This window comes from Danio rerio, chromosome 16, assembly GCF_052040795.2.
Source record: "Danio rerio strain M-AB ecotype USA chromosome 16, GRCz13ab, whole genome shotgun sequence".
In the NCBI taxonomy this organism is placed as follows: Eukaryota; Metazoa; Chordata; class Actinopteri; order Cypriniformes; family Danionidae; genus Danio; species Danio rerio.
In genome coordinates, this window is record NC_141036.1 from 58,545,001 (window position 1) to 58,567,500 (window position 22,500).

At 34.7% G+C, this 22,500-nt stretch overlaps 3 protein-coding genes across 10 annotated transcripts in view; 1 reads left to right on the top strand and 2 right to left on the bottom strand.

Annotated features, from left to right (window-relative positions):
- Positions 1-4,726, bottom strand: part of tppp (tubulin polymerization promoting protein) — a 41,302-nt gene extending 36,576 nt beyond the window's left edge. For all 5 annotated transcript variants that reach the window (XR_015512189.1, XR_015512192.1, XR_015512191.1 and 2 more), the window contains exon 1: positions 4,602-4,726. The gene's annotated coding sequence lies outside the window, so the exon portion shown is untranslated. The remainder of the gene's footprint in view (positions 1-4,601) is intronic.
- smpd5 (sphingomyelin phosphodiesterase 5) overlaps positions 1-22,500 on the top strand; it is a 706,732-nt gene that overhangs the window by 80,572 nt on the left and 603,660 nt on the right. The gene's annotated exons all lie outside the window — the stretch shown is intronic.
- Positions 6,402-22,500, bottom strand: part of zdhhc11 (zDHHC palmitoyltransferase 11) — a 28,316-nt gene continuing 12,217 nt past the window's right edge. The window contains exons 6-12 of one of the 4 annotated variants that reach the window (XR_015510164.1): positions 20,662-20,817; positions 17,028-17,140; positions 14,269-14,327; positions 13,310-13,361; positions 11,955-12,021; positions 11,438-11,882; positions 6,402-6,675 (exon numbers count right to left, since the gene is read on the bottom strand). Coding sequence is in view for 2 of the 4 variants with exons in the window: in NM_001442968.1 (NP_001429897.1) it covers positions 11,677-11,882; positions 11,955-12,021; positions 13,310-13,361; positions 14,269-14,327; positions 17,028-17,140; positions 20,662-20,817 (653 nt within the window). In the remaining 2 variants the exon portion in view is untranslated. Of the gene's footprint in view, positions 6,676-11,160; positions 11,883-11,954; positions 12,022-13,309; positions 13,391-14,011; positions 14,328-17,027; positions 17,141-20,661; positions 20,818-22,500 lie in introns of those variants that run through there. The other 3 variants (XR_015510165.1, NM_001442968.1, XM_087284961.1) reach the window with 3 other exon arrangements.

The window sequence follows — 22,500 nt, forward strand, 5'->3', positions numbered from 1 at the left end:
TGTCAAAAAATGTAAGTTAAGTTTAGTCACATTAACATCTGCCTTTATTTTAATGGTTATGTTCCTTTTTATACAGTGTATGTAAATTTCTGCTTTCCACTGTATAAATACATATATACATACATACATACATACATATATACATACATATATATATATATATATATATATAAATATATATATAATTTGTTTTTTTTTATAAATTGTCTAAAAATATATAATATATAAAATAGTTTAAAAATACAGTATATATCTGATATTAAAAAATGCTTTACATTAAAAAAAGTGTTCAATGTCCTTTTATCATATCAGTCAATGTCCTTTCTTTAAATAATCTCATGAACACTCCCAGTCAATAAAACTTCTGCAATCATTAACATCACACTAATACTGATGATAACTGAGCTGATTAATACAGAGTTCACTGGGTTTATGATTTGATGCATGGAAACGCTGCAGTGCAATCAAACTGATGTTTAGAGACATCTGCTGCTCTGTGTGTGTGTGTGTGTGTGTGTGTGTGTGTGTGTGTGTGAAGCTGGAGGGGACTCTGTGAGCTTCACTAATGAACGCATATACAATTAAAGTCAGAATTATTCATCCTCTTGTTAATTTATTTACTCTTTTTCAAATTTTTCCCAAATGATGTCGAACAGATTCAGGAATTTTTCACAGTATTTTCTATAATATTTTTTCTTCTGGAGAAAGTCTTAGTTGTTTTATTTCGGCTAGAATAAAAGTAGTTTTTAATTGTTTTAAAGCCATTTTAAGGTCAATATTATTAGCCCCCTTAAGCCATATTTGTTTTGGGTTGTCTCCAGAACAAACCACTGTTATACAATGACTTGCCTAATTACCCTAACTTTACCCTAATTACCTTAGTTAAGCCTTTAAATGTCACTTTAAGCTGAATACTAGTGTCTTGAAGAATATCTAGTCTAATATTAATCACTGTCATCATGGCAAAGAAAATAAATCAGATATTAGAAATGAGTTACTAAAACTACAATAAGAAAAGGGTTCTTTCCCTTAAACAGAAATTGAGGAAATAAATACACAGGAGGGCTAATAATTCAGCCGGGATAATAATTCTGACTTCAGCTGTGTGCTGATGGAGAGGCTGAAATGCTCAGACCTCAGGAGAGTCTGTGATTGGTGGAGCAGAAGATGATGTCATGCATTGGCCTTCTGGTCATGAGCTGCACAGATGAACACTCGCACAATAAACTGACCTATTTTACACAAAACAACACTATTTATAGATGATGCAAGAAAATGGACATGTTTTTTTTTAAATGTCAGTGACATAAAAAGACTGACAGTGCATTGAGGATAGAACGGGATGTGATGCAATAGATTAACAGGAAGAGCACAATTAGATGTGTCGATATACACACAACCTGACAAAAGTCTTGTCGCCTATCCAAGTTTTAGGAACAACAAATAAGTTGACTACTAGTTGATCATTTAGTGTCAGAAGTGTCTTATATGAAAGGCAAAGGCCTCTAGATTACGCTTATTTGAGCACAATAAAATATGATCATGCCAGGGGCTGACTGGGACTAAAAATCAGCCCTGGCATTGTCGCCACACCAGCCCACATTACCACACCGACACAGCCCCACCCACGGACACGCACATTCACTACTTATATTGGTGTACAGATGGTAAAATTATATAAGCAGTACCATATTTAAGAAATATTTACACATTTGATGTATGTGACTGGATCAAAAACAACCCATTTATATATGCAATCATTTCAATAATTTTTGTTTCGGTTTAGTCCCTTTATTAATCTTAGAACCACCAACTTATCCAGCATATGTTTTACACAGCGGATGCCCTCAAAGCTGCAACCCATTACTGGGATAACCAATTCCCCTATAGCATGCGTTTGGACTTGTGCATAGATATATACATTAGATGTCGCCTGGCCTGTTGTTGTCTATTGGACGGAATGCGTCAATAGCGCCGCCATCTTGGTACAGGGTTTGAAATGAATGCGGGACCAAGGTTTAGTCAATTAATTAATAATAAATGAAGACAAATTTTCAGATTAATCTTATAACTTTTGACATTATGTATGATTTGACAGTTTATTTTGATAAAAATAAAGACAAATCTAAACAGTTACATCTACATGAACACTTTAGGCTGTGTGACTGCATGTTATTGTGTTAAATGATTTTGAAACAATAACAATGTTATATTTGTATAAAATGCAAAATAATGTTTTTTAACAAAACATATTTATTTATTTTTATTATTTAAAACTTTTAATAAGGATAATTTGAAAAATAGTTTTGGCACAATGGCGCCCCCCCTATGTGTGGCGCCCCTATGCGCCGCATATACTGCATACCCCCTTTTTGCGCCACTGCTGCCAGTTGCTGCTTGCATCAAATTCAAAGCTCTGATGTTTGCCTACAAAGCGACCTCTGGCTTTGCTTCTTCTTATCTGCTCTCACTTCTGCAGATGTATGTGCCCTCTAGAAATTTGCGTTCTGTGAATGAACGTCGCCTCGTGGTTCCATCCCAAAGAGGGAAGAAATCACTTTCCCGAACTCTCGCATTCAATCTGGGCTGCGTTTCCCGATAACGATTGATCTTAGCACTTAAGAGCGTTTTCTACGAGTCATTTTGCGAACGTTCGTTATTGTTTCACGTGCGTTTCCCAAAAATGCACTTAACACAATTGCACGTAGCCCAGCTTTAAGTGCAACTTAGGAGTCGCTATCCGTTTGTTAAGTGCTGAAATGTCACGCTATAGAATGGCTCGTTATTGTTGCACATGTTATAGCAATCCATATAATTCTTCTTCTACTTGTGTGAATGTATATTCAACTCAAATAACATTAAAAAAAAAATATTTTTGAGCCAGTTTAAAAACATAAATTAACTGGAAATGTCGTACTGTAAAAACACTGTCTTGCTCCAATCTCGCATAAAACTAATTCTAACAGTCCTTGCCGGAAATGACATCAGCATCATTTTCGATATTTATATGAAACCTTAATTAAGTAGAATTATTTATCAATTTCTTTATCAAAAATTGCTTATCTCACATCAAAATAAATAAATAAGTAAATAAATAAATAAATAAATAAATAAGCTCTTACATTTATTTTTGAAAAGTTTAGCCTAATTATTAATTATTATTATTTGTATATTGAATTGTGTAATGTGTAGAAAATATAAATGAATAGAGATATACGTACAAATAATATGAATAATGACTTTGAAGAGAAGTAAATTGTAGGTGCAATTTGCCGGTTGTCCAGCAGGTGCCCTCATAACTCTGTCTCCTTACGATGCACTTAAGGCTTTACGATTACTCCAGAGCACTCGTAGATCCACGAAGATTTTCAAGTGCTACTTAAGTTACGATGCTTTTGGGAAACAGACCGTAATATTAAGATCAGTCGTACGATCATTTCTACGAACTTCTTAGGCTTACGATGCTTTTGGGAAACGCAGCCCTGCCCAGTTGGTGGAATGAACTCCCTAACTGCATCAGAACGGCAGAGTCACTCGCTGTCTTCAAGAAACCACTAAAAACTCAACTATTTAGTCTCCACTTCACTTCCTAATCTGCAACTGCCTCTCTGAATATCACACTAACTGTACTAAAAAAAAACATTACTAATGCTTTCCTTCTTAAACTTCATAGACCTGAAACTTGCCTACAGCACTTATTCATTGTTGCTCTTATAGTTGTGTAAATTGCTTGCTTGTCCTCATTTGTAAGTCGCTTTGGATAAAAGCGTCTGCTAACTGACTAAATGTAAATGTAAAAATAATGTCCTGCTGCAGTGGAGACAGAATGAATATTGTGTCTGACTCCATCATGAGCTTGGAGGACTGCATCCATACATCTCTGACATGACTCAAATCACTGATTAATAAAGTCATCTGGAATGAAGAAGAAAGCGTTCCTGCAGGACTCCCAGAGTTCATCAAGAGTCTTTGTGTTCATCTTCAACGCCTCCTCCTTCATCTCACAAGACAGATTGATAAGCATAGACTAGAAATAGAGAAATATCAATTTACAAATGGATAAACAATGCACTGACAGACCAATGGATGTATGCTTAGATGGACAGACAGACACAGGAGGAATGGATGGATAGGCAGACCAATAGATAGATATTAAAGGTCTGATATTCTCCATTGTTCTGAACAGACATTCTCAGACTCCAGTGGTTTATGTAAGAGCTCTATACATTATCATCAGCAGCAGCAGCAGCACACAGGCGTTATATAAACTGAAGAAGAAACACGTGATCATTGTTATGGTCATGAATGTGCATCTCCTGCGCGTCGCTGCAGCGCTGCATCTCTGCATGCAACACAAACACACAGAAAACCTGCGCTCAATTACGCAACCGAGCAGAAATGAAACCAAACGAACAGAACAAAACAAAACGCACTTCCGTGACAGAGCTCTATAAAGACGAACGACGCGTGCTCGGCTTGTTTGTGAGGAGAAATAACAAACGCATTAACATGCTCTCGCGATCAAACACGCGACATTTGAGCGTCAAACGCGTTTATATCGGATGTAAACGCGCTGCTATAGCAGTCAAACGCGTTCTTACCTCAGCGTTGTGTCTGTGTTTTCTTCTTCTTCTTTCTGTCAGTTTCTAGAATGACATCATGTTTACTTCAGGTTTCCGCGGGAAGGAAGGCGCGACGCGACGCTCGCTGAGATCCGCGCGTGAATGAATGCGCGCGCTGTAGTGAACGCGCTCGAGGACGCGCAGACGCCGCGCGGTGATTGGCTCGCGCTGTCACATCAAACTCAACATTAGCGCGTGATTACACTTGAGAAGAATGACTTTATTAATGAAGAAGGACTCATTCAGTGAGATCATTACAATATTTAATTGGGTCACCTACTTATTTACATGCTATTTATTTATTTTGCATATTTTGTCACTCCTGGTTTTGGTCTTAGTGTTTATTCTTGTACTATTAATGATAAATGTGAAAGAAAAATCATGGCTGTACTTTAAAAATGCTGTTTGTTGTTGGATCAGATGTTTATTTGGGTCTGTTGGATTATTTATTAAGTTTAATGAACTCTTTTTAACCCAACAGATAGGTTAGTTCATATTTAATTCATTTAATATTTGTCAAAAATGTAATTAATTAATTTTGAAATTAATGTAATTTATTAATACAACTCATAATTTAATAATTAATCAATTTTTTTTTGCTTTCAAATCTAGGAGATGACACTAATAAATAAAAACCATTTTAAATAATAAATGCAGTAAATGGACAGTGTTTGGGTTAAATTTCATTCTGTTGGGTTATTTATTAAATTTAATTAACACTTTTTAACCCATTGGATGGGTAAGTTCATATTTAATTCAATCAATATTAGTAAAAAACATAATTAACAATTAAATTAACTCATATTTTAATATTTAATCCACATTTTTTGCTTTCAAATCCAATTAATGACACCCAAAGGATGGGTTTGTTCATATTTAATTTAATTAACAATAATCAAAATTATATATATATATATATATTTTTTTTTATTTATTTAATATATATATTTTTTATTCATTTTATTTGTTAAACTATTTATTTAAATGTATATTTAGTATATTATCTCATCATTTAATTTTTAATATACTTTTTTCATTCAAATCTAATCACTAAATAAATAAAATAATAAACAGAGTAAATGAACAGTGTTTAGTCCAACTCTATTTGTGAGATTATTAATATTTAAACAGGACACATACTTATGTAATTTATTTATTTATATATTTTACACATTTTTATATATATTTAACATATTAATGTTATTTGTTGTTGGGTCAAATACTGACAAAACCAACGTTGAGTCAATTTTTTTACAATTAAATTGAATGAATTATTTTCAGTCCAATGGATGGGTTTGTTTATATTTAATTATTAAAAATATTAGTTATTAATTTTTTTAATAATTTAATTTATTAAATGACCTCATAAGTTAATATTTAATCCACATTTAACTCCAATCAATGACGTTAAATATTGAAAAAAATATATATATACATATACATATATATATATATATATATATATATATATATATATATATATATATATATATATATATATATATATATATATATATATATATATATATATATATATATAAATTAAATAATTAAATGCAATAATATTTAAACAGGCATACTTTTTAAAATTGTATTTATTTACTTTTTGCCACTCGTAGTTTGGCCTGCCTCTTTCTTTTCTACTCTTGTACTATTTGGAGAAAATGTTAATATTATGTGTGCACTCTAAAAAATTGCTAGGTTGTTGTGATTGGGTTGTTAAAATTTTTTTTTATCCCAACCGTTGGGTTATATTCAACGAAATAAAAACTTTATACATTAATTTAATCTGTTTATTTAAATAAAAATGTAGTGCATGATCATCTTACTCATATTTTTATTATTTAAAACGAGTTTATGACAGTATAGGAAGCTCCACATTACTTGCATTCAAATCCGTATACGCTTATAAATACAAATATTTACAATAAATAAGTCCACAGGGATCTGCTGTTTCCTCTGACTGTAATTAAGATGAAGCCTGGAATGCAGTAAATAAACACACCAGTGATGTTTCTGTTTCCTGCAGAGATGAATCTATAATCTCACTCTGCTGGAAAATAAAGAATAAAACAATTTACAGAGCGGTTAAGGCTTTTAGACCAGGATAATAGAGCAGTGGTTATCCGCTGCGTAAAAACTTGCTGGATAAGTTGGCGGTTCATTCCGCTGTGGCGACCCCGGATTAATAAAGGGACTAAACCGACAAGAAAATGAATGAATGAATGAATGAATGAATGAATGAAAGAGCAGGGGTTCTCAAATTTTCTTTTATCAAGTACCACCTCAGAAAAAATGGTCTCTCCAAGTACCACCACAATGACCAGTATTAAAATACGAAGCATCGCAGGCCCAGTAAAGCAGCAACAGCTCTGCTGCTCAGTTTAAAAACGTGGCAGATTAACTACCATTATTAAGAATTTGTATAATTATCAGCCACTTTAAACATGATAAATAGTTTGAACATTAACACCGTAATGTGCTTGTTTGTAAAAAGACAAACAAACATACCGACAAAGAAAATAAAAAGGTATTGTTTAAATTACATGTGCTTTTATAAGTACATTAAAAATGGTAGGCTACTGTTCCTAAAAATAAAATAAAAACTGCTGTACTTAAATGTAAAGTGTTAACCTATAGTATATTCATCAAAATGGAAATGTTGGACCTCATACAATGTAAACCCCAATGTTGTCTTTACTTAGACAATTAAGTAAAGTTGACTGAACATAGCTTAAAATTTTGGGTTTTGGTCTTATCACTTTAAAATATGAGTTAATTTAACTTATTATGTGCCATGAAAACGCATAAACTTAAGATTTCAAGTGTAGTGAGCTCAAAATCATAATTAATCCTTTGAAAAGGGACACATTTTCACAAATGTAGTCTTGACTGTAAACTTCTAATATGTGCAACCTTATAAGTGCAAGGTCTTTTTTAAATCAGAAAACAAATGGCTTCAGGTATAATTATTCGTCATTTTTTGTTTGAAATTTATTTCAAAATTTTTTCATAGTCCATTTTTTCATACTTAAATTCTTTAGTTCACTAAACTTAGTACTAGGTTTGAACAATTTAAGGATAGTCTACAAAACCGTCAAGTTAAATAAACTTATATGCAAGTTTTGGAAGACTCCATTACTCAATTAAATTGAGGCAACGAGTTTACTAATTTAATTTAGTTCAAGCAACTTATTTGGGTTTTCAGAGTAAATATTGATTATATGTCATCATATTCATATATAAACCATTTTTGATAAATTCTGAAAAATATGTCGCGAGTACATATGACGTATTGGATTCCTCTGCGTACACTAGCGGTACACGTACCACAGTGATAGAGTCTCTGACAAGCATAATGGAGACGGAGCTTGTTGTAACATGCTTTTGGTTTGTGCCAGGAATTTATTATATTCTCATGTCATATAAACATGGGTCAAAGAGTCAAAGTACAAATTTATTGTGAATCACTGTATATATAGTTTAAGTCAGAATTATTCGCCCCCATTTGAATTTATTTTTCTTTGTTAAATATTTCCCAAATGATGTTTAACAGATTCAGGAATTTTTCACAGCATGTCTAATAATATTTTTTCTTCTGGAGAAAGTCTTATTTGTTTTATTTCGGCTAGAATAAAAGCAGTTTTTAATTTTTTAAACACCCTTTTAGGTCAAAATTATCAGCCCCTTTAAGCTGTATTTTTCCGATATACAGAACAAACCATCATTATACAATAACTTTCCCTTAAAATAAATTACCCTAACCTGCCTAGTTAACCTAGTTAACCTAGTTAAGCCTTTAAATGTCACTTTAAACTGAATACTAGTGTCTTAAAAAAAAACTAGTCTAATATTATTTACTGTCATCATGGCAAAGATAAAATAAATCAGTTATTAGAGATGAATTATTAAAACTATTATGATTAGAAGTGTGTTGAAGAAATCTGGTCTCTGTTAAACAGAAATTGGGGAAAAAAATAAACAGGGGGGCGAATAATTTCCACTTCAACTGTTTATTTAATTTTACATAAAAAAGGGTTTTGCAAAATGAAAATAGAAAAATATTTCATATTTATTTTAAGATTTAATTGGACATTTAACTTGCATTTACTGATTTTCATGTACATAAACATGCGACATTTGACCGATTTGACCTATATACATTCATTCATTTGCTTTCGGGTTGGTCCCTTATTCATCAGGGGTCGCCACAGCGGAATGAACCGCCAACTATTCCAGCATATGTTTTACACAGTGGATGTCCTTCAGCTGCAACCCAATACTGGGAAACACCCATGCACCGTCATTCACACACACACACACTATGGTCAATTTAGCTTATTCATTTCCCCCTATAGCGCATGTGTTTGGACTGTGGGGGAAACCGGAGCACCTGAAGGGGACACAGGGAGAACATGCAAACTCCACACAGAAATGCCAACTGAACCAGCCATTGATTATAATGTGTTTACAATATTTAAACAAACCAAGACTTTAAAAATGTTAATATAACATTTAATTACAATTAGTTTTCACACTTTTGCATCTCTCTCTCTCTATATACTGTATAATAAAATATATGCGTTTTAAAAAAAATCCCTGTATCCTCAAAAATGGTTTCAGCTGTTAAATAAATGTTTTTTAAAACCCTTATCCAAAAAGAAATGATGCAACCGAGTGATCTTGTACAACGTATGAGCAATAATGTGCAAGAAATGAGCTCATCGGGTCAGCGTCTGACATCATCATCATCATCATCATCAACAGCTCCCTCTAGTGCTGCTTACAACACACAGCCATCCTCAGAAACTACAAGGCATTTCGTTCACAATACAAAAATATCAAATAACGTGGTGTATAAACTCATCTGATAATTGCAACTCTCATTAAATGGGTTGCATTTCATCCTTCATGTGCTAAATCATATTAAACTAGCTGTACAATGTACATAACATATACACATATAACAGAAATTAATCTGAAGGTGCATATTTCATGGGACAACATCTAGTTTAGTAATTTTGTCAAGTTTGGAAAATGAAGCCAATAATAAGATAATATTTGCGTCATTTAAATATATATATATATATATATATATATATATATATATATATATATATATATATATATATATATAAATATATATATATATATATATATATATATATATATATATTTATATATATAGATAATTGAACATAGTCAGGATCACTAGCACCCCTTTGACTTTTTTTCTTTGTTAAATATTTCCCAAATGATGTTTAACAGAGCAAGGAAATTTTCACAGTATTTCTGATAATATTTTTTCTTCTGGAGAAAGTCTTATTTGTTTTATTTCGGCTAGAATAAAAGCAGTTATAATTTTTTTTAAACACCATTTTAGGTCAATATTATTTTCCCCTTTAAGCTACATATTTTTTCATAGTCTACAGAACAAACCACTGTTATACAATAACTTGCCTAATTACCTTAACCCAGGGGTCACCAACCCTGTACCTGGAGAGCTATCTTCCTGCAGATTTTAGTTGCAACCCTGACCAAACACACCTGTTTGTAATTATCAAGTGCTGCTTTAGGTACTATCAATTGGTTCAGGTGTGTTTGATCAGGGTTGGGACTGGATTCTGCAGGACGGTAGCTCTCCAGGAACAGGGTTGGTGACCCCTGCCCTAACCTGCCTGTTTACCATAATTACCCTAGTTAAGCCTTTAAATGTCACTTTAAGCTGTATAGAAGTGTCTTGAAGAATATCTAGTCAAATATTATTTATTGTCATCATGGCAAAGATGCGTTATTAAAACTGACCTCAGCTGTATATAAAATATACCATATAAATTAATCAGAAGGTGCATATTTTAATGGACAACATCCACAGTTCAGTAATTTTGCCAAGAATGTAACATATTAATGAAGCCAATAATAAAATAAGATTTGTTCATTTAAATATTTTTATTTATATATATATATATATATATATATATATATATATATATATATATATATATATATATATATATATATATATATATATATATATATATATATATATATATATATATAATGCTACTGGGTGTCTCAAACAAAACTAAAGTCACCATTAAGTCAAAATGAATCCTTCTTCATGATTTATGAAATATTGCAGTGTTAACTATAGAGGATTTATTAGTGCACATCATTATTTACTTTGATTTCATGTGCTCTTGTAATCCAAATATCTTCTCTCTTCAATCTCTTCTCTGATTGGTGTTTACTAGCAAAAGGGTGGGGTTAATCTGTCAATCACATGAGATCCACCAACAGCAAACTACAATCATCCAATCATTTCTCAACGGCAAAATCAAGCCCCGCCCACATTTGCCAATGACGCAGAAGCCTTTTATTAAACAACGTAATCAGGATGAAAAACTTCTGTTCCATGCTGGCTTTAAACTCTGATATAACCAGTGCTGTCAAATGATTAATCACAACTCAAATGAATGGCATCCAAATAAATGTTCGTATTTACATTATGTATATGTGTATATATATATATATATACATATATATATATATATATATATATATATATATATATATATATACATACATACACACACACATATATGTATTCATTCATTTTCCTTTCAGCTTGGTCCCTTTATTAATCTGGGGTCGCCAGAAAATAAGGACACACCTTAGAATGCTCATTAGCCAATCAGATTCAAGCATTCAACAGTATAATTATGATTAATTAATTGACAGCACTGAATATTAGTAAATCCACTGATTAATTATAAATGCTGAATATTATCAACATACGTTTTCTTCAGACAAACCTTTATGAGTTTCTTTCTTCTGCTGGACACAAAAGAAGATACTCTGAAGAATGTTGGAAACTGTAACCACTATGGAAGTCAGTGGTTACAGGTTTGTAACATTCTACAAAATATCTTCTTTTGTATTTAACAAAAAAAAAAATCATTAAGGTTTAAATCCAATTAGGGGTGAGCAAATGTTTATTTCTGCATGAACTGTCCCTTTAAGCTCAGTCAGTGGGATCAGATCTGTGTTGGTTTCATGGCATCTTTTGTTTAAAGTGTAAATACTGCGGCTGCTCCGTCATGAGCTGCTGATGAACCAGCGCCGTGTCCATGATGGAGCTGCCCAGGGGGTCTTGCACCACCGGCCGTCCCTCCAGCGGCTTCACCTCCACCTGTGAGGCCTGAGGCCTCTCTGTCTCGCTGAGACTCCAGACCACAGGAAGTGACATCACAGACTCACCTGCCAGCAGGAAACAGAGTGACAGTTTGATGCAGACACACTTAACTGTCCTCAAATCATTAAGGCTGGTACCTGCAATCTTCTGTGTTGCTGATTCAGAGCTGTAGCTCAGATGATGCTCTCCACTGGCTTCTTCCATCTGAAATGAGATGATTTCTAATTATATACATGTAAGTATTAATAAATAATTACATTATTCATAAAAAATATTCTAAACAAATAATTCAATATAGCTAAATAAGTCTTTATAAATAATTAAATATTTCAGATTTGAAGTCAAAAACTTTGGTTTGAGTGCTCCCCATCGGTATCGGAGAAAGAAACCTGCAAAAATTATAAATATATGCAAAAATAAATAAATAAATAAATAAAATAAAGTAAATAAATCCATCATTTTTTATTATTTGAATTAAATGTACAAAAATATTTTCTTATTTAATTATTTGCATTTTTTATTGTTTTCTTTATGCAGGAATTCCTTATTTATTTAATTATTTGCATTTTTTATTTATGCTGAATTTTTTAGATTGATTTATTCATTCATTTATTTATTTTCATATTAATTCATTTATTGTTTTATTTATGCAGGAATTTGTGGATTTATTTATTCATTCATTTATTTATTTGATTATTAATTTATTTATTGTTTTATTTATGCAGGAATTTGAGGATTTATTTATTCATTCATTTATTTATTTGATTATTTATTTATTTATTGTTTTATTTATGCAGGAATTTGAGGATTTATTTATTCATTCATTTATTTATTTGATTATTTATTTATTTATTGTTTTATTTATGCAGGAATTTGAGGATTTATTTATTCATTCATTTATTTGATTATTTATTTATTATTTTATTTATGCAGGAATTTGTGGATTTATTTATTCATTCATTTATGAATTTGATTATTTATTGTTTTATTCCTGCAGGAATTTGTAGATTTATTTATTCATTTATTTGATTATTTATTGTTTTATTTATGCATGAATTTGTGGATTTATTTATTCATTCATTTATGAATTTGATTATTTATTGTTTTATTTATGCAGGAATTTGAGGATTGATTTATTCATTCATTTATTTATTTGAGTATTTATTTATTTATTGTTTTTTTTCTGCAGGAATTTGTGGATTTATGTTTTTATTCATTTATTTATTGGCATATTTATTCATTTATGCAGGTTTTGTCCTCCATTGTAAGTTTTTATTTAATATTTAATATTTTCTTTAGTTGCCAAAAAACTAAAGGTTTTTTAAATATAGTATAATATGAAATGTTTTTTTAGTCAGAGTGAGTTCTTTAGTTAACAACATCAACATTGATTCAATGCCGATTTAATTTAGCATAATTCTCACATCTGTTCTTCCCTTTAAATGAAAGATCAACAGTTTTCATCACAGCACATGAAGTTTTGTCTGATTACCTCAGCACAGATGGGTTCTGGCATTGGTCCTCTGTCTTCCAGTTTGAAGGTACTAGGGAAAAAAGACAACATCTGCAGCAACTACAAACTAATAAACCATAACAGTAAAGGGATGATAACCATAACTATAACTATTTTACAATGAGATGTTCCTAGTGTGGGCGGCACGGTGGCTCAGTGGTCAGCACTGTGGCCTACAAAAAATGCTGAAAAGATTAGTTTGATTGATTGTGAATTAAATTTGTTTAAATGTTTTTAAATGTATTATTACTATTAAAATCTAATCAAAAGTGGCTAATTAACTGTACATCAGGGAGCCCAAACAGTCCTGGAGGTCTGATGTCCTGCAAAGTTTAGTTCCAACCCCAATCAGACACACCTGGGTTAGCTAATCAAGCTCTTTCTAGGCCAAGGTTATCCAAAGTCGGTCCTGGAGCTCCGGTGTCCTGCAGATTTTAGCTCCAACTTGCCTCAACACACCTGCAAAGGTGTTTCTAGAAAGCCTAGTTAGAGCTTGATTAGCTAGCTCAGGTGTGTCTGATTAGGGTTGAAACTAAACTTTGCAGGACACCAGCCCTTCAGGACAGAGTTTGGACAGGCCTGTTCTTAACCTTTCTAGAATCATCTGGTGTGTTGTGCCCTCCATGATTGAGTTTGGACACCCCTGTTGTACATTGTTTGTGAACTTATTTATTGAATTTTGTGAATTTATGGCTTGTAATTTTACATTAGGGAGATATATGCATACTTTTTTTAACATGTAGTTTATTTTTCAAAAATGCTAGGCTCCCATATCTGGACTTGCTTAGGGCCCCCAAATCCGCCCCTGACCAGAGGACAACCGTTTTGGCTAAAAATCTTCTATACTGTTTGACTGAAGTACATCTTGGATGGTCTGAGGATGAATGAATTATTAACAACTTTCTCTTTCTCTTTAATCAAATTCCTTTAAAGCTCACCAGGATCTGCTGGACAGCGGAGCGTCACAGTTCAGCGGTGGCTCCTGCGGCTCCAGACTCTAAGAGCAACACAAAATACACACATAATGTCAGAATTATTCGCCCTCCTATGAGCTTTTTTATATAACATAGTATTTCCTAAATGCTGTTGAACAGATTCAGGACTTTTTCACAGTATTTTCTATATTATTTTTTCTTCTGGAGAAAGTCTAATTTGTTTTATTTCTGCTGGAATTAAAGCAGCTTTTAATTTTTTAAAACCATTTTGAGGTCAATATTATTAGCCCTATTAAGCTGTATTTTTGTTGGATTGTCTCCAGAACAAACCACTGTTATACAATGACTTGCCTAATTACCCAAACCTGCCTAATTAACCTAGTCACGCCTTTAAATGTCACTTTAAGCAGAATACTATGTTACAGTTTTAAAGATGCTGAGTCAAGGGGAAGGAGAGTAACATTAATTTTGCGTGAAACACATGAGCAAACACACAATGTCAACAAGTGAGGGACAAAATAATAATGCTAATTATGATAATAATTAATGCAAAAATATGTATATAGAAAGAACAATATGTACAAGAACATATTGAAAAGTTCAGACAACAAATGGGACACAAGATCTTTGAACAGATAGATGGGAGAGTTGGAGAGATGAGATGCGGTCCAAACAATAGAATTAAATAAAACAAAAGAATCTATTCTACTGGCCCGACCTCTACCATAACTATCCAAAAGAAAAAATATAGCAGTTATTGAAAAGAAAATCGTCTATTTCGCACTACCTAACCTACTCTAATATATATGAGAAAAACAAAAGTACAGTTGGTGAAGCACCTTTACCTAGTGTGTCTAACAAATGTGATATTCAAAGCTACGTGTATCTTGAAGAATATCTAGTCATCATGGCAAAGATAAAATAATCAGTTATTAGAAATGATTTATTAAAACTATTATGATTAGAAATGTTTCTAACAGAAATAGGGGATAAAATATACAGGAGGGATAATAATTCTGACATCAACTGTACTGCACTTTAAGACGAATGTGCATAAAGCTGATGGGCGAGGCCTTGTTTTGATCAAAATCAAGCATAAAATGTGTCTGAAACTTCCTGTCTAATCCCAAGAGCTGATGAACATCGTACAATCAAATCAGGCCACACCTAAACCCAGAGGAACACGTCTTGCAATTCAAGAAGCTCTTTTTTAATATGCATTTAATTTTAGTCTCTGTTCAAATGATTAATATTGTAAACTCTACAGAAAATGTTTTATAATGTTAAAACCTTTTGGTTGTAATATTAACCTTTATCAACTCTTGCATGTTTCTTTGTATTATGCATTCAAATTAAATTTCAATTAAAACTATTACATTATTACTTCAGAAAATATTCATTCATTTAATAATTTTCCTCCAGCTTAGTATCTGATTTTTCAGGGGTTACTGCAGCAGAATGAACAGCCAACTATTCCGGCATATGTTTTAAACAGCGGATGCCCTTCCAGCCGCAACCCAGTACTGGAAAACACCCATACACACTCATTCACACAAATACTCGCACATACTCATTCACACATACACTCCAATTCCCCTATAGCGCATGTGTTTGGACTGTGGGGGAAACCGGAGCACCCGGAAGAAACCCACACCAACACGGGGAGAACATGCAAACTCCACACAGAAATGACCCAACCGGGACTCGAACCAGTGACCTTCTTGCTGTGAGGCGACAGTGCTAACCACTGAGCCACCGTGCCACCTTACAGAAAATATGTTTCTAATTATTTTCTAATTTATGCATTTTGTGTTTGAATCTTTAATGAGAAAACTTTTAGTATTTGTTAAGCTTCATTGAACATTATTAAAAGTAAAAGGTATTAAAAGTAGGATCAAGTTTTTTCACAGCTCGGTTTCTTTCTTTCATTTTAAAGTATTTTATACAACTAAAATATATTTTTATTATTATTATTTTACATTTTTTTAAATAAAAATGATTAACTAATGATTAACTACTAATAAATAGTATTTTATGAATTTAAATATTTAAAAATCTATTTACAATTTTTGATTGTTTAACATTTTTTTGAATGATGGGTCTTTTGCAGCTCTTTAGTGTTATTGGATTTAATAAGCTACTATTTCACAAAATATATATATATATAAAATATAATTTATTATACAAAATATATAATTATTTAGCCGTTTGATTTGTTTGTTACTCAGTTCAATAATAGGCTACTATTATACAATGCCTTTTTACACAAAATAAGATCTCATTTCTCAAATAAAAATTCAATGTAATTATTAAAATTGAGTTTTATTTGCATTTCAAGGATTTTATTCACTCTTATATCTGTTAAAAATTAAATTTTGCAAACAAAAACATTTTATAACAATGTACAGCAGTTTTAAACACATTTAAGTTAAGTTAAGGCTGGCTCAGTTGGCAGTTCTGTGTGGAGTTTGCATTTTCTCCCCGTGTTGGTGTGGGTTTCTTCCGGTTTCCCCTACAGTCCAAAGACATGTGGTACCGGTGAATTGAGTAAGCTAAATTGACCGTAGTTTATGAGTGTGTATGGGTGTTTCCCAGTGATGGGTTGCGGCTGGAAGAGCATCCGCTGTGTAAAACATATGCTGGATAAGTTGGCGGTTCATTCCGCTGTGGCGACCCCTGATTAATCAGAGACTAAGCCGAAGGAAAATGAATGAATGGTTGTATTTCTTCTTGATTCGTGTCTGCTATGTTTGATTATGTACCTGTGCTGTGGCTCCATTAGACGGCAGTGCTGGAGGAACCTGCTGCTTCTCTTTGGGATTCGGTGACTGTCGTTTCCTTACAATGTACTCGTAAGTGCTGATTCCCTGAGACACTGAGACAACATACAGAACCAACACAAGCTTAGGCCTATCACAATAATCAATATATGGACTTATGGCACAACACATGGGCATGAGCTCAATCATTCTGGTGATGCAATATATATCGGCCATACATAAAAACCAATTCTACCAACACTTTAGCTGACTGTGCAACATCTCTATCTCTATTGGAGCTGTCAGTGTTAGTATGCTTAATAAAACACAACAGTATTTACTGTAGATGACTATAGTATATTCTCATGTGGGTATCTGGCAGCAGATATCGCAGCCTCTGTTACTCTTTATCTTGCACTTTTTTTTTTAGGATATGCACTTTAACATTCTGACTCCAATGCCTCATTATTAAACTGATTAAATTACTATAATTACATTAAATATTGTTAATAATGAAATACGATGTGTTCTCTGGATAAGTGTTCTTGCATTGTGATGATATTATACTGTCATTCTGGCATTATATAATGATGAGTGGCATAAAATGCTCTTAAAATCACAATAATATCATTTATCACAATATATTTTGGTGTAATACATCGCACAAAACAGAGATATGGTGGCAGGCCTAAACAAGCTCAAATCTTTTATCTTTAAAGTCTGCGTGATACAGACGATGCTGAGACTTTTCTTTCAGTATGATGACGTTTGGTGATAGAGTCGTAGGTCTGAATGATATTGGAAAAATCTGACATGGTGATATTCAGCTTTGCCGCAGTATATATGAAAATAATTTCAGCAGATGATTGGAATAGCTCGAGTTGGAAAGATTTCCTTCCTTTGGATCGACTAGGATGATCAAGTCTTTTTCTATGTAGTGCATCTGCATGCATTATAATAAATTGCAATAAGTTAATTTTTTTCCCAGAGAGGGGTTGCGGCTGGAAGGGTATCCGCTGCGTAAAAACTTGCTGGATAAGTTGGCGGTTCATTCCACTGTGGCGACCCCAGATTAATAAAGGGACTAAGCTGACAAGAAAATGAATGAATGAATGATTAAGTTAATTACAAAATTAATTACAAGTTAAATTTGTATGGTTTTCTAGGGAAGTCTGAAAGTATTTAAGTACAGATATTAAACATTCAAATGTAAAATAACATGGTCAAATAATAAAGTAATAATAATTAAAATGATCTTTATCTTTTAGTTGTTAATAAATAATGTAGTACTGCGATGTGACTATCGCAGATGCACACATGACACTATAGATCAGGGGTCTCAAACTCAATTTACCTGGGGGCCGCAGGAGGCAAAGTCTGGGTGAGGCTGGGCCGCATAAGGGATTTCACAAAAAAAAAGTCCTCAAATGTCATTATTAACAGTTTTAATTATTTCTTCTGAACATGAAGTGTCCTGAACAATAATAGAACATTGAGTGAAGATTATGAACAGTTCTTCTGAACATGGCATCTTTTGCCTACTCCTTGCTGCCAGAGACTTGACAGCGCTTCTTCTCACAAATCTGAACCACATTTGGCTTTAGAGCGGAAGCAGTTGAGACCCTCAGTATGGCTTGAAGATGATCATTATTAAGTCTAGACCTGTACTTTGACTTATTGAAGTCCTAGGGAAAAAAGTGGGGGAACTCACTCAAAACTTCCATTCCCTCACCTAAAAAAAAGGCGTATATATGTATAAATAAAACACCCCCACCCCACTCCAGTCACATCAGTCTGTACCAGTCTGTATCTACCTATAATATCAACACAATCTCACGGCAATTCGTAACTTTTTCATTTAGTGGCTAATTCGTATGAATTCGTACGATCTAATTCGTACAATTTAGTACGATTTGCTTATCCCCCAATGACGGTTGGGGTTAGGGGTGGGGTCAGGTGACACGCCTCCTTTTAAAAATCATACCATTTCGTACGACTGAACTCGTACGAATTCGTACGAATTAGCCACTAAACTGGCAAAACGTAAAATACTTACGTTTTCTCGTGAGATCAGGCTGATAATATATATAAGATGCAGGGCAGACACGTGCACACATAGGGCTCAAGTGCCCTTCCAAAATGATCAAAAGTGCCCCCGCGACGCGACACACCCTCGGTCCCGCCCTTCAGTAGGCGCGCGATAACACCGCTCTTGAGTACGTGCGCGACAACACAGCTGATCAGAACGCGCGCGACAACGCGCATTGAGTGACAAGCGCGCTGTGTACGGATAGAATCAGCTGATTCTGTCAGAGTACAGCGGTCGCCGCGGGCCACAAATTATTGCACTGAGGGCCGCAAATGGCCCACGGGCTGCGAGTTTGAGACCCCTGCTATAGATGCTCAAACAATGTATTGTACAGCCCTATAAAGTATTAAACTAAATATTGATTAGGGGACGGGGCTGTATTTTTGAGCTCCTCCTCTCATCTTTTACTTGCAGCAAATAGTTGGCGTGTCTAAGCCTATTTTGTCCAGTCAGAGTCATCAGAAGGACTGTTTTTGATTACAGATTAACAAAACAAACATTTGTATTCAGTGGATTATTTGCAGGAATTTACTGTTCAAGTCGCTGTGAATTAAATGAAAGTTTATATTTGTAAGTGTCAGTATGTTAGTCTTAAATTTCCAAGACAGTGACGTCACCTCATACTTCAGTTACTCATCAAATCGTCTGACCAATCAAATGCTTTCTGGTAGCATGCCCCACCCCCTTTTACACGCTTCTCATTTGCTTTTCATTTGATCCACTTAAGCTCAACCCCTCTCACTGCAGAGCTGTGATCAAAACAAAACGCTATTGGCTGTTTTCAAAAAGGGGAGGAGCTAAGCTATATCCTGTCCTCTCTTCATGGCTGTTTCTCAATTCCAAGAACGCAGAGAACGGACTTGCGTTCTTTTGGAGATCGGTCTTGCCAGGTGTCCTCGGAAGAACGAACTCAGGAGACCACGAGAACAGAGAACGCGTCCTGTGAGAACATGACCTTTACGCGTTTTAAATGGAAAATTATTTAAACATTACAGCATTCATACAGGGATTTACTGTTTTTCCCCTTTGCAAAATATATACTCTGCATAAAAACATTATAAATATATGTTGCACATTACAAATAAAATAGATTTTAATGCGAATTTCAGCTAATAAACACCCTTAATGTGTTTACTCCTTTATTAAGATGTCCATGGTAATGTTTATATTCACTGTTTCATTTAGGGAAACTCTAAATAAGTTAAATCTCTGAACTTTTACAATCTAAATAAAATGCTGCACTTCCCACCTCCAGTCGCAATGACTTCTGGGACTTGTAGAGCGAGATCGGTGCCAAGTCTGCATCGGTGCGTCCTCGATATCAAGAACACATCCGGGAAGTTTCACGCGTCCTCTGCTCTTGCTGTCTTGAGTATTGGAACTCAACTTTGGCAGATGATGATGACGTTACACGAGAACACGAGGACGCAAGACCGCATATTGAGAAACAGCCCATGTTTCAGTTGAGATTGTGTCAAACATTGAATAAAAAAATGCACATTTCACAGGACCTTTAAGACTTTAAAAGTCATTAAGATCAGCACTCACGCAGGTAAATGTGGAAGCAGAGTAAATGGCAGAGCAGCAGGAGAGCAGCCAGAGATAGAAGAGCTGTAATGAAGGACACAACCAGCAGACTGATGGAGCTCGTCTCTACTGGAGCCACCGGCAGGAAAACCAGCCACGTCCCGTTACCTTTCACAGCTGCAGAGACAGAAATCACAAAACTTGCTTCCTAGAACCTTAAATGGACCCTTTTCACAGTCCTCGGCATCTTAAAACCTTAAAAATGTTAAGATTTAATTGTTTTTAAATGTACGTACATTTATAAAGCTATATTTTGTATTATATAATTTTTGCATCAAATTCCCCCCAAGAATGAATGCCACTTATGTGAGGTTTGTAATGCAACATGCCGTGTATGTGGGTGAGGCAGTAAATTGTTCTCTCTTCAGGCTGCCATTATCAATCTCACACTAAGTGTGCTTTCACACCTGTGAATCCATTCAGTTGTTCCGAAACAGAGATTACAAATGTTACATTGTGGCTCTTTGCTCTTGGAGTGGTTCGCTTTCACACTGCAAAGTTTCTAATCGCACCAAAAGAGCTAAAACAAGTCACATGCGAGTAAACTCTCCTCACATTGGTCAGAGTTTATTTTGCGGAGTCCCGCTAAACTGTCAGGAGAGGTGGTGGTTTGGTGGTGATTGACAGGGTGCGCGCGCGACGTGTCTGAGGAAGACGCGGTGGGGAGGGGTGAGAAGGGTGCGCGACGTATCCAATTTGAGGACCGGGAGGGAGACACGAGATTACCGGGAGATCATCACTCGTTTGTGGGCATCCGGAGACTCGCGAAACTTCCCGCCCTACTCATAATTCTCTCTTCATATAGCCGTAAGCCTATTACATATCCATAAACACTGTGATATAACCGCGCTCGGATCGGATCGCTTTCTCACTGCAATCGAACCGCTCCAGGGTTCGTTTCAATCGAGCCGAGACCACCTCATTCAAGCGATCTCGGAGCGATTACTTTGGCGCAGAACAGAGCGCGATTGCCCTGTTCACATATGTCAAACGAACCGCGCTAACTGGGCAAACAAAATACGTTCCGAAACTAAAGTGTAGGTGTGAAAGCAGCCTAAAGGCTGATTTATACTTCTGCGTCAAACACTGGCGTATGCTATGGCGCTGACGCATAGCCCTTCGCCGTGGCCGTCGCCGTCACGTCACTGACGTGCACCTCTCAAAAAATGTAACTACACGTCGCAACAACGTGTAGCGCAAGCTCTGTGATTGGTCGGCTTGGTAGCACTGACGAGTCTGGGCGGGACCGAGAGCCGCGCGAATGGCGCGACGCCGCACGAGCGATTGTTTACAAGTGTGGAGACCCGTGAAGGAGCTCCGGATGGAAAGTTTTGTTTTGTGTTTACCTCATAGTTAAATTTGTTGCACGTCCACCGGTTTCTGCCACAAAATGAGCGAGTTTGAGCCACTTGTACAACCAGGAAGTGTTCAGGAAACGCAAAACAGCAGCGAAGAAACTCGACACAGAGGAACATTTACACCTCACTGCCAACTAGCCTTTCGGAAGTGTTAATGCAGACCAACAGAGACAGCGCGCAGAAGTATAAATGCACAGTCACGCGCGTTGCCTGCGCCGTGACTTACGCCGGTCACTTGACGCAGAAGTATAAACCAGGCTTTAGGCTGCGTCCGAAACCGCCTACTACTCAATAGGTACTGCATTTCAATTTAAACGTACTACTCGGCCATTAGAAAAGAACGTTCTATACAGTATGAATGGAATTTGGATGTACTACATCCACCATTTTGTCATGGTCAGCCTATGTTTTTTCATAGGTGTGGCATTATTCTGCTCATTAA